This window comes from Oncorhynchus mykiss, chromosome 10 (genome assembly GCF_013265735.2).
Source record: "Oncorhynchus mykiss isolate Arlee chromosome 10, USDA_OmykA_1.1, whole genome shotgun sequence".
NCBI lineage: Eukaryota > Metazoa > Chordata > Actinopteri > Salmoniformes > Salmonidae > Oncorhynchus > Oncorhynchus mykiss.
In genome coordinates, this window is record NC_048574.1 from 20,556,662 (window position 1) to 20,568,884 (window position 12,223).

Sequence of the window (12,223 nt, forward strand, 5' to 3'; positions counted from 1 at the left end):
TTTCATGCCTAATGTTCATCATCCCAAAAGATGAATGAGCCTATTTCCCTATCACATAATTTCATAATGAGAAAACATGTGTGCATTTTACGGCTCAAAGCAACAAAAATGTAACAAAACAGTTCAGTTAACTTCTGATAATGTTTATGCAAAAGAAATCCCATAGTTTACAATGATGTCATAGCGAAATGGGCTCATACAAAATACAATGGCTATCACCACCAACTGAGCTCTACTTTTAGACTATCATTTTAATATAATACTCTTCTGATTGGAACAGAATGACAGAACTGTAAACAACAGATAATTCTTTCTATAACGATCTTACAACCAAGATAACATTACAGGTGTCGTACACAGATGACAAATCAGACTGGTATCTTATACTGTGATTCTTTGGCTAAACATACTTTTTTCCTAGGTATTCCTAAGGCTTTGTATAGTGATTTAAAGGCTGCCCCTTATCACAAAGCTGCGGTGGCGCTAGGTTACTCATCAATATGTTGTCAGTCATAAAGAAATCTAACAGGTTTCATAATCATTACTAGAAAAACTGTCTTTCAGCTACCAGAGCTGAAGTTGGTATTCTTCACATTGATTAGACAACACTGCACAGTAAAGCTGAGGCACAATCAACTGAAGAGAGAGATGTAAGAGTTCTGCTATAATTTGGCTAAAAGGACTAAATATTGTACAACATTAGCTTTTTTTTAATCATTGCCAGAAGGATTTTCATTTGTGTTGAAAACAAATTTGTTAAAAACAATGACCTCAATATGAACCATATAAAATATATAGATATGGACCATGGAAATACAGTGTACTTGTTCTCTGTAGGTCACTTATGTCATTGCAGTGATTATATGCTGCAAAGTTCTATGGACTTCACCTCGTTACAATGCCTTATGCTCAATAAAGTGATAAGTACTTATAAACATTGAACACAACCAATCAAACACATTAATTTATCTCCAGACACAAACAAAGGATTATCATGTCATATCCAAACCGGAGTTCTAATAGTACCCATTTTTCTTTGTGATATTTCAGCGCTGTTTATACCTGGTTCCAACATGCGTCCTTTATTCTGATCTTCTCCATATTCTGATTGTGTCCACATTTTTAAACAGGTGTAGACAATCAAAATACATTGTGATCAGATGTTCCTGCCGACCTCCGGAGGTAGTCAGGTCGTGTCTACACGTGACACTTACATAACTTCTGCTATCAGAATAGGAAGATCGCATTGAAAAGATGGGTCTCTAGACGCACAAATGTCGCTTTGTGGTCTGATTGTGTTCAGATCTGGCTGACCACTTCAGGAGGCGGATTTCTCCTCAGTCTGGTCGAATCAGGCAGCTGAAAGTGCATACAATGGGTAACGTCATCAGCACTCCTCCCACAAGTCTCCAGAAAACTTGTGTTTTGGGACCGAGAGGAACCTTTTCATTATAACGTTGTTTTTTTGGCTAGAGTTATGCTAATCCGTTTGCAATTCATTTTGCGTTGCTTGCTGGCTAGCTAGCTACAGTAGGTAACACAACAACGTCTGATGGCAGTAGTTATCAGATTATTCCTATTTCACCGTTTGTAGAATGCATACTGGCAGTTGAAAATAGCGCGGGAAAAGGGAATCCGGACATGGTGGACGCATTTCAATTTAGGTGTAGACGCATGACGCGTTTGGAATTCCATGATCAGAATACTAAACCTGCATGAACTGTCCAGCCTAGACACGGCCTCGGGCACGCAGGCTGCATTTAGATAGGCGGCCCAATTCTGAATTCAATGATCTGATTGGTCAAAACACCAATTAGTGGAAAAAAAAGATCCGATTTGGGCTTCCTGTCTAAACGCAGCCTTACAAGTGTAGACGGATCTGGACAGTGAAATAATTTACAAATCATCATTACCCCACCCTCTAAAACCATTCACAGGTGGGACCATTGCTTTATGGCATCAATATGTGAATAAAAATGAATAAATAAACAATTCTGAAAGAATATCTGTCAAATAATTGACTTACAGGGAATGACCAGGAAATCTGGTCACAATGAGGACACATAAGATACATTTTAATAGCATGTGTAGACTGAAAATGTGGTCACAATCTGAATGTGGACAAGATCAGGACACAGGATGCCTGTAAACTGCAGGTATAAATGAAGCTTGAGACAGTTTGATTGGAGTGCCAGATCCCAGATGGGCAAAATGCACTTTTTGGGTCTACTTCATTGGTTCCCTTATGCCAGGAAAGGGCAATGAAGCACAGCTAAAGTATTTAAAAACATACTAATTGAACCCAGGTCTGGACATATTCACACATCTTATCGACCACACACTAACAAAATGGTCAAGCATTTGTGGTACACATAACTCAACACTGTAGTGGCTGCTGAAATGGAAAGGAACCTATGGACAATGGAGGGTAATACAAGTTGAGAATATCTACAGCGGACGGTCACTTTTCTTGTTATATTAATTCAGTGAGTGTGTAATCCATCTCAAAGGACCTGGTTAAACAGTGTAGTAATCTCTTCCCACCACCAGATGGTGTCTGTAGTATGAACTATGAGTTGGTTGGTGCTTGAGGTTGTCTGGGCTGTTCTTCAGTCACATTTGACTTAAATTAATTAAGGCAGGGCTGCCCAACCCTCTTCCTGGAGATCTACTGTCCTTTATGTTTTCAGTCAAACCCACTTTAGCATATCTGATTCAGCTAGTTAAGGTCTTGTTGAGCAGCTAATTAGTAGAATCAGGTGTGTTAAGTTAGGGTTGAACTTAAAACCCAATCTCCAGGAAGAGAGTTGGGCAGCCCGGTCTTAAGGATTAATATCTATCCAATGAAATCCCTTCTGCACGTGACACATCAGCTCCGATAGGCCTCACTCACATCATTTAACTATTTCTAATTCTCTTTGGCTCTCATTCTCTCACACAAATCTACAGGGGGTTGCCAGGTTGTGCTCTCGGTTTCCAGTAGGGTCCTGGGTTTCCAGGTTGGGTCGATTCTGGTGAATTGCCCGTTTGGGGTCCGGGAAGTTGCCAAGTTGAAAAGGAGAGTGAGGAGTGGTTTGCTTCAACTGAGCCTCACAGAGGTTGGTTGATTGGATATCAGTGCTCTGAGACGGTTGCCAAGTTAGGCTCAGCGGGCTCTCCCAGGATGTTGACACTGGAGACGGACCACACATCTGTCAGGGGGTGAGGTCAGGGTTTAGAGGTTGACAAAGGTCATTGATATATATGATATACACTACCGTTCAAAAGTTTGGGGTCACTTAAAATGACCTTGTTTTTGAAAGAAAATCATTTTTTGTCCATTAAAATAACATCAAATTGACCAGAAATACAGCGTAGACATTGTTCATGTTGTAAATGACTGATAGCTGGAAACGGCATATTTTTTATGTAATATCTACATAGGCGTTCAGAGGCTCATTATCAGCAAACATCACTCCTGTGTTTCAATGACACGTTGTGTTAGCTAATCCAAGTTTATAATTTTAAAAGGCTAATTAATCATTAGAAAAACCTTTTGCAATGTTAGCACAGCTGAAAACTGTTGTGGTGATGAAAGAAGCAAAAAAACTAGCCTTCTTTAAACTAGTTGAGTATCTAGAGCATCAGCATTTGTGTGTTCGATTACAGGCTCAAATGGCCAGAAACAACGTACTTTCTTCTGAAACCCATCAGTCTATTCTTGTTCTCAGAAATGAAGGCTATTCAATGTGAGAAATTGCCAAGAAACTGAAGATCTCGCACAACGCTGTGTACAATGCCCTTCCCAGAACAGCGCAAACTGTCTCTAACCAGAATAGAAAGAGGAGTGGGAGGCCCCGGTGCACAACTGAGCAAGTGGACAAGTACATTAGAGTCTAGTTTTGAGATACAGACGCCTCACAAGTCCTCAACTGGCAGCTTCATTAAATAGTACCCGGAAAACACCAGTCTAAGCGTCAACAGTGAAGAGGCAACTCTGGGATGCTGGCCTTCTTGGCAGAATTCCCCTGTCCATTGTCTGTTCTTTTGTTCATCTTTTATTGTTATTGGCCAGTCTGAGATATGGCTTTTTCTTTGCAACTCTGCCTAGAAAACCAGCATCCCTGAGTTGCCTCTTCACTGTTGACGTTGAGACTTGTGTTTTGCGGGTACTATTTAATGAATCTGCCAATTGAGGACTTGTGAGTCGTCCGTTTCTCAAACTAGACACTCTAATGTACTTGTCCTCTTGCTCAGTCTCTGTTTTAAGCCTATATAGGGTATGTGCGTGTGTGTATCATGTTATCAAAGCTGGCCATGGGAAAGAAACAGGGTGACTCCTAGAGACAACTTCTAACTCACCTGTCCTGAACTTGATGTAGGTGCCATGTTCTAGTGTGGGTTTGCTGCCCGAACAGAAAGCCAGGCTTTGTTCTCGCCACCTGTCATCAACACAGTTACAGTCATCACCACAGGAAGTGACATCACCATTCAATACAAAACAGACTGACGTTCATCCGAAGCTTCAATTTGACACATAATCAATCTACGTTTTGTACGTAGACATATAAAAATACACCTTAAGTCGACCTTCGCACTCTAGTGGGCTCACTCACCAGTGGAAGATGAAGATGATGATGATGATGGTGATGGACACCACGTCGGTGAGGACCCACATCAGATTGTACTCATCTGGAGTCTGAAAGAGAAAGACAGACAACCATTGTGTCTAGGAGTATTCCTTTCACCAATCCAATCAATTTCAGTAAGGCTGCATTTGGGCCCGGTGTCACAATAAATTGTTTATTTCTCCCAAAGCGTGCACTTGTTCACTTCCCTTCATAGATTTAAAAGAAAATGACTGGGAAAATAAATACCAGTATGGTGGAAACTCCCTGTAGCTCATGCTTACATCAAGCCAATGCTTTTACATTTGTGGAGAGTAGAGAACAAGTGCAATACTTCCAGAGGAAGGAAATATTATTGCGATGCAGTACTATATGTCCTAGGTTGTTGTTCTCACCATAAGGAAGAGGGGTCTGGTGAGGTTGTTCTCACCATAAGGAAGAGGGGTCTGGTGAGGTTGTTCTCACCATAAGGAAGAGGGGTCTGGTGAGGTTGTTCTCACCATAAGGAAGAGGGGTCTGGTGAGGTTGTTCTCACCATAAGGAAGAGGGGTCTGGTGAGGTTGTTCTCACCATAAGGAAGAGGGGTCTGGTGAGGTTGTTCTCACCATAAGGAAGAGGGGTCTGGTGAGGTTGTTCTCACCATAAGGAAGAGGGGTCTACTGAGCTTGTTGAGGAACTGTAGAGCATTGGTGGTGACAGACTGAGCCCCAGTGCACCAGGCCAGAGAGTAGAGCCACGACTGGCTGATCACATACAGGTTGGTGCTGATGTTGGCTGCTGCATACTCACTGAGGGAGGAATACAACCCACACACACAATTGACACACCTACAGCCAGTTAATATGTGCACACATACACACACTATTTCATGCAAAGACACACACACTACCACACACACACACATTATCATCTCTGTGGACATGGAGCTATAGTGCAGGTTGAGTTGGACAATGTGATTCTGCTGGAGCTCCTCAACTGGAGCCCGGGACGCTGAGGTATGCTGGAGGTCAGGGTCCAGCTGCTGGACCAGGCTCCGCAGGTCTGAGGGCAGCCACAAAACCTGACACACACACACCATTAACTCTAAACACTAACCTCAGCATTACAACATTTTGTATTTACAATGTAATCAAAATATCCCATAAACAGCTTCATTCCCAAGTCAAAAAAAGGAACCTATGACATATAAAATAGATAATCCCAGCTTCCCCTCCCACAAACCTAACCTTAACCATTAGTAGAGAAAATGTAAAACTGACCCAAGATCAGTTTCTAGGGTCAGCTTAACCCTACTCCTATTTATAAGATGAAGATGGACACCACGTCAGTGAGCACACACATCAGGATGGCAGGTAGCCTAGCAGTTAAGAGCTTAAGAGTGTTGGGCCAGTAACCAAAAGGCCGCTGGTTCAAATCCCCAACCCGACTAGTTGAAAAACCTGCCGATGTGCCATTGAGCAAGGCATTTAACCCTAATTGCTCCTCTGAATTGCCCTGGATAAGAGTGTCTGCTAAATAATTAAAATGTTATAACATCTCCCTCACTTGGTGTGATTGGATGGAAGACTCATTCTGGATGACCTCCAGGGTGCGTGTGATCCAGGTGTCCCTGTAGGGGTGTCCCTTAGGGGGCCGGTAGAGGTCAAAGATAACCTGTTTGCCTCTCTGCGAAGCCAGCTCCAGAAAGTCCCTGAAGGTGCAAACAGACTGGTTCTGCACCTGCGCCCGGTCCTCGGTACTCAGAGACCAAGCCGTGCTGAACGGATCACGCTGCAGAACCACCAGGGGCAGAGAGACAGTCAGTATACGGAATGCTTTGGCAGAATGGTAAATCATATTGACAATGTTATATCACATTGTATTCCATAAAGCAGGGAGTTGTGCAATTGATAACCTCCCATCGATAGTACGTTGATGTATTGTCAAAATGTCAATAACTTCCCTATCCGTCATCTTATTATGTTGTCCTAGCTACTGTCATTGGACACAAACATGCCCTGGTTTCCCATCATACCATGTCCATGAAGCTAAATGATCATGATCTTTATTAAAAAATCTGTTCAAGACCAGGCGTAATTTCAGTGTCTCTATAGCACCCCCTGAGTTTTCCTGAGGTGCGGTGCGGTGGCAGTTGGTGACTCACATGGAGGAACCAGGCCCCGGCGTTGAGGGTCTCCAGCTCTCCCCAGGTGAACATGGCCGCAGGGGCGTCCGTCCGGTTGGGGAACACCTCCTGCACGTTGGTGGTCCTCCTCAGGGTGTGGTCGTGCATCAGGAAGGGCACCCCGTCATAGCTATGGCAACGAGAGAAGGCTTTGGCAGTTACAGAGTTGACAGTTAAGGAGTTGGCGGTTAAGGAATTGAAGGTTAAGGAGTTGGCGGAAGTGCATTAAGATGACTGTAAAACTCAAAGAGAGCCAGGTACTTCATTTATTTATTTATTCATTCAGGTATGTATGTCAAAGTCCAATACAAATACAAATGCCCAGGACTAGCATGGGAAAGAACCCAATGACAATGTTTTACTTATGATACGAGCTCAGCAAAAAAAAGATAAGTCCCTTTTTCAGGGCACGGTCTTTCAAAGATAATTCGTAACAAATCCAAATCACTTCACAGATCTTCATTGTAAAGGGTTTAAACACGGTTTCACATGCTTGTTCAATGAACCATGAACAATTAATGGAACGGTCATTAAGACAGCTTACAGACGGTAGGCAATTAAGGTCAGTTATGAAAACTTAGAACACTAAAGAGGCCTTTCTACTGACTCTGAAAAACACCAAAAGAAAGATGCCCAGGGTCCATGCTCATCTGCGTGAATGTGCCTTAGGCATGCTGCAAGGAGGCATGAGGACTGCATATGTGGCCAGGGCAATAAATTGCAATGTCCGAACTGTGAGATGCCTAAGACAGCGCTACATGGAGACAGGATGGACAGCTGATCATCCTCGCAGTGGCAGACCACGTGTAACAACACCTGCACAAGATCGGTACATCCGAACATCACACCTGCGGGACAGGTACAGGAGGGCAACAACAACTGCCCGAGTTACACCAGGAACGCACAATCCCTCCATCAGTGCTCAGACTGTCCGAAATAGGCTGAGAGAGGCTGGACTGGGGGTTTGTAGGCCTGTTTGTAGGCAGGTCCTCACCAGACATCACCGGCAACCACATCGCCTATGGGCACAAACCCACCATCGCTGGACTAGACAGTACTGGCAAAAAGTGCTCTTCACTGACGAGTCGCGGTTTTGTCTCACCAGGGATGATGGTCAGATTCGTGTTTATCGTCGAAGGAATGAGCTTTACACCGAGGCCTGTACTCTGGAACAGGATCAATTTAGAGATGGAGGGGCCGTCATGGTCTGGGGCGGTGTGTTACAGCATGATCGGACTGAGCTTGTTGTCATTGCAGGCAATCTCAACGCTGTGCGTTACAGGGAAGACATCCTCCTCCCTCATGTGGTACCCTTCCTGTAGGCTCATCCTGACATGACCCTCCAGCATCACAATGCCACCAGCCATACTGCTCGTTCTGTGCGTGTTTCCTGCAAGACAGGAATGTCAGTGTTCTGCCATTGCCAGCGAAGAGCCCGGATCTCAATCCCATTGAGCACATCTGGGACCTGTTGGATCGGAGGGTGAGGGCTAGGGCCAATCCCCCCCAGAAATGTCCGGGAACTTGCAGGTGCCTTGGTGGAGAGTGGGGTTGCATCTCACAGCAAGAACTGGCAAATCTGGTGCAGTCCATGAGGAGGAGATGCACTGCAGTACTTTTAATGCAGCTGGTGGCTACACCAGACTGTTACTTTTGATTTTGACCCCCACCCCCCTTTGTTCAGGGACATATTCTTCCATTTCTGTTGTTAACATGTCTGTGGAACTTGTGTTCATACAAGTATTTACACATGTTAAGTTTGATTAAAAATAAGACCAGTTGATATTGAGAGGACGTTTCTTTTTTTTGTTGAGTTTATATACTGTGACCCCTTGACTTTTCCCACAATTTGTTACGTTACAGCCTTATTCTAAAATGGATTAAATAAATAAAAAATCCCTCAGCAATCTACACACAATACCCCATAATGACAAAGCAAAAACAGCAGGATTTTAGAACTGTTAACAAATGTATATATAAAAAAAACAGAAATAGCTTATTTATATACGTATCAGACCCTTAGCTATTACACTCGCAATTGAGATCAGATCAAATCCAATTTATTTATATAGCTCTTCGTACATCAGCTGATATCTCAAAGTGCTGTACAGAAACCCAGCCTAAAACCCCAAACAGCAAGCAATGCAGGTGTAGAAGCACGGTGGCTAGGAAAAACTCCCTAGAAAGGCCAAAACCTAGGAAGAAACCTAGAGAGGAACCAGGCTATGTGGGGTGGCCAGTCCTCTTCTGGCTGTGCCGGGTGGAGATTATAACAGAACATGGCCAAGATGTTCAAATGTTCATAAATGACCAGCATGGTCCAATAATAATAAGGCAGAACAGTTGAAACTGGAGCAGCAACACGGCCAGGAGGCTGCATCCTGTTTCCATTGATCATCCTTGAGATGTTTCTACAACTTGATTGGAGTCCACCTGTGGTAAATTAAATTGATTGGACATGATTTGGAAAGGCACACACCTGTCTATATAAGGTCCCATAATTGACAATGCATGTCAGAGCAAAATCCAAGCCATGAGGTCGAAGGAATTGTTCGTAGCGCTCTGAGACAGGATTGTGTCGAGGCACAGATCTGGGGAAGGGTACAACATTTCTGCAGCATTGAAGGTCCCCAAGAACACAGTGGCCTCCATCATTCTTAAATGGAAGTCGTTTGGAACCACCAAGACTCTTCCTAGAGTACTGCACTGCATCTCAGTGCAAGAGGTGTCACTACAGTCCCAGGTTCGAATCTAGGCTATATCACACCAGGACATGATTTGGAGTCCCATAGGGCTGCGCACAATTGGCCCAGCGACGTATGGGTTTGGCCAGGGTAGGCTGTCATTGTAAATAAGAATTTGTTCTTAACTGACTTGCCTAGTTAAATAAAGGTTCCATTTACATTTTTAAAAGTCTCCGAATGTCCTTGAGTGGCCCAGCCAGAACACAGACTTGAACCCGATCTAACAGCTCTGGAGAGACCTGAAAATAGCTGTGCAGCAAAGGTCCCCATCCAACCTGACACAGCTTGAGAGGATCTGTAGAGAAGAATGGGAGAAACTCCACAAATACAGGTGTGGCAAGCTTGTTGCGTCACAAAGGTGCCAAAGGTGCTTCAACAAAGTACTGAGTAAAGGGTTGGACGTCAGTCTCAACGTCAACATCACCAGTCTCAACTTCAACAGTGAAGAGGCGACTCCGGGATGCTGCCCTTCTAGGCAGAGTTCCTCTGTCCAGTGTGTGTTCTTTTGCTCATCTTAATATTTTATTTTTATTGACCAGTCTGAGATATGTATTATTCTTTGCAACTCTGCCTAGAAGGCCAGCATCCCGGAGTCACCTCTTCACTGTTGACGTTGAGACTGGTGTTTTGCGGGTACTATTTAATGAAGCTGCCAGTTGAGGACTTGTGAGGCATCTGTTTCTCAAACTAGACACTAATGCACTTGTCCTCTTGCTCTCCTCTTTCTATTCTGGTTAGGACCAGTTTGCGCTGTTCTGCGAAGGGAGTAGTATACAACATTGTACGAGATCTTCAGTTTCTTTGCAATTTCTCGCATGGAATAACGTTAATTTCTCAGAACAAGAAGAGACTGACGGGTTTCAGAAGAAAGTACTTTGTTTCTGGCCATTTTGAGCTTGTAATCTAACCCACAAATGCTGATGCTCCAGATATTCAACTAGTCTCAACAAGGCCAGCTTTTTTTATTGCTTCTTTAATCAGAACAACAGTTTTCAGCTGTGCTAACATACAGTTGAAGTCGGAAGTTTACATACACTTAGGTTGGAGTCATTATAACTCGTTTTTCAACCACTTCACACATTTTTTGATAACAAACTATAGTTTTTGCAAGTCGGTTAGGACATGTACTTTGCATGACAAGTCATTTTTCCAACAATTGTTTACAGACAGATTATTTCACTGTATCACAATTCCAGTGGGTCAGAAGTTAACATACACTAAGATGACTGTCCCTTTAAACAGCTTGGAAAAAAATTCCAGAAAATTATGCCATGGCTTTAGAAGATTCTGATAGGCTAATTGACATAATTTGAGTCAATTGGAGGTGTACCTGTGGATGCATTTCAAGGCCTACCTTCAAACTCAGTGCCTCTTTGCTTGACATCATGGGAAAATCAAAAGAAATCAGCCAAGACCTCAAAAAAAAAATGTGTAGACCTCCACAAGTCTGGTTCATCCTTGGGCAAATTTCTAAATCCCTGAAGGTACCACGTTCATCTGTACAAACAATAGTACGCATGTATAAACACCATGGGACCACACAGCCGTCATACCACAGGAAGGAGATGCGTTCTGTCTCCTAGAGATGAATGTACTTTGGTGCGAAAAGTGCAAATCAATCCTAGAACAACAACAACAAAGGACCAGATGCTTCCTCCAGATGCTGCCCACAAATAGAAAATTTGTGGGCAGAACTGAAAAAGCGTGTGCGAGCAAGGATGCCTACAAACCTGACTCAGTTACACCAGCTCTGTCAGGAGGAACGGGGCAAAATTCACCCAACTTATTGTGTGGAGCTTGTGGAAGGCTACCCGAAACGTTTGACCCAAGTTAAACAATTTAAAAAGGCAATGCTACCAAATACTAATTGAGTGTATGTAAACTTCTGTCACACTGGGAATGTGATGAAAGAAATAAAAGCTGAAATAAATAATTCTCTCCTATTATTCTGAAATTTCACATTCTTAAAATAAAATGGTGATCCTAACTGACCTAAGACAGGTCATTTTTACTAGGATTAAATGTCAGGAATTGTGAAGAACTGAATTTAAATGTATTTGGCGAAGGTGTATGTAAACTTTCGACTTCAACTGTAATTGCAAAAGGGTTTTCTAATGATCAATTAGCCTTTTAAAATTATCAACTTGGATTCGCTAACACAGGAGTGATGGTTGCTGATAATGGGCCTCTGTACGCCTTTGTAGATATTCCATAAAAAATCTGCCTTTTCCAGCTACAATAGTCATTTACAGCATTAACAATGTCTACACTGTGTGTCTGATCAATTTGATGTTATTGTAATGGACAAAAAAAAAGTATTTTCTTTCATAAACAAGGACATTTCTAAGTGACCACAAACTTTTGAACACATAAACACACTGAGTGAACAAAACATTAAGAACACCTGCTCTTTCCATGACAGACTGACCAGGTGAATCCAGGTGAAAGCTATGACCCCTTATTGATGTCACTTGTTAAATCCACTTCAGTCAGTGTAAATGAAGGTGAGGAGACCGGTTAAATAAGGATTTTTAAGCCTTGAGACATGGATTCTGTACTGTATGTGTGCCATTCAGTGAGTGAAGATTTAAGTGTCTTTGAATGGGGTATGGTACTAGGTGCCAGGCGCACCGGTATGTGTCAAGAACTGCAAAGTTGCTGGGTTTTTCACGCTCAACAGTTTCCCGTGTTTATCAACAATGGTCCAC

General features: G+C 42.9%; 1 protein-coding gene across 3 annotated transcripts in view; it reads right to left on the reverse strand.

The window, feature by feature from the left end:
• Nucleotides 1-132: 132 nt before the first annotated feature.
• The window catches only part of LOC110533473 (glycerophosphodiester phosphodiesterase domain-containing protein 5), a 32,207-nt gene continuing 20,116 nt past the window's right edge, over nucleotides 133-12,223 (reverse strand). The window contains exons 9-15 of one of the 3 annotated variants that reach the window (XM_021617718.2): nucleotides 6,751-6,901; nucleotides 6,153-6,377; nucleotides 5,510-5,667; nucleotides 5,248-5,395; nucleotides 4,596-4,678; nucleotides 4,342-4,421; nucleotides 133-3,191 (exon numbers count right to left, since the gene is read on the reverse strand). In XM_021617718.2, the coding sequence (XP_021473393.2) occupies nucleotides 3,115-3,191; nucleotides 4,342-4,421; nucleotides 4,596-4,678; nucleotides 5,248-5,395; nucleotides 5,510-5,667; nucleotides 6,153-6,377; nucleotides 6,751-6,901 (922 nt within the window). In that variant the 3' untranslated portion in view covers nucleotides 133-3,114. Of the gene's footprint in view, nucleotides 3,192-4,341; nucleotides 4,422-4,595; nucleotides 4,679-5,247; nucleotides 5,668-6,152; nucleotides 6,378-6,750; nucleotides 6,902-12,223 lie in introns of all 3 variants that reach the window. The other 2 variants (XM_021617717.2, XM_036989871.1) reach the window with 2 other exon arrangements.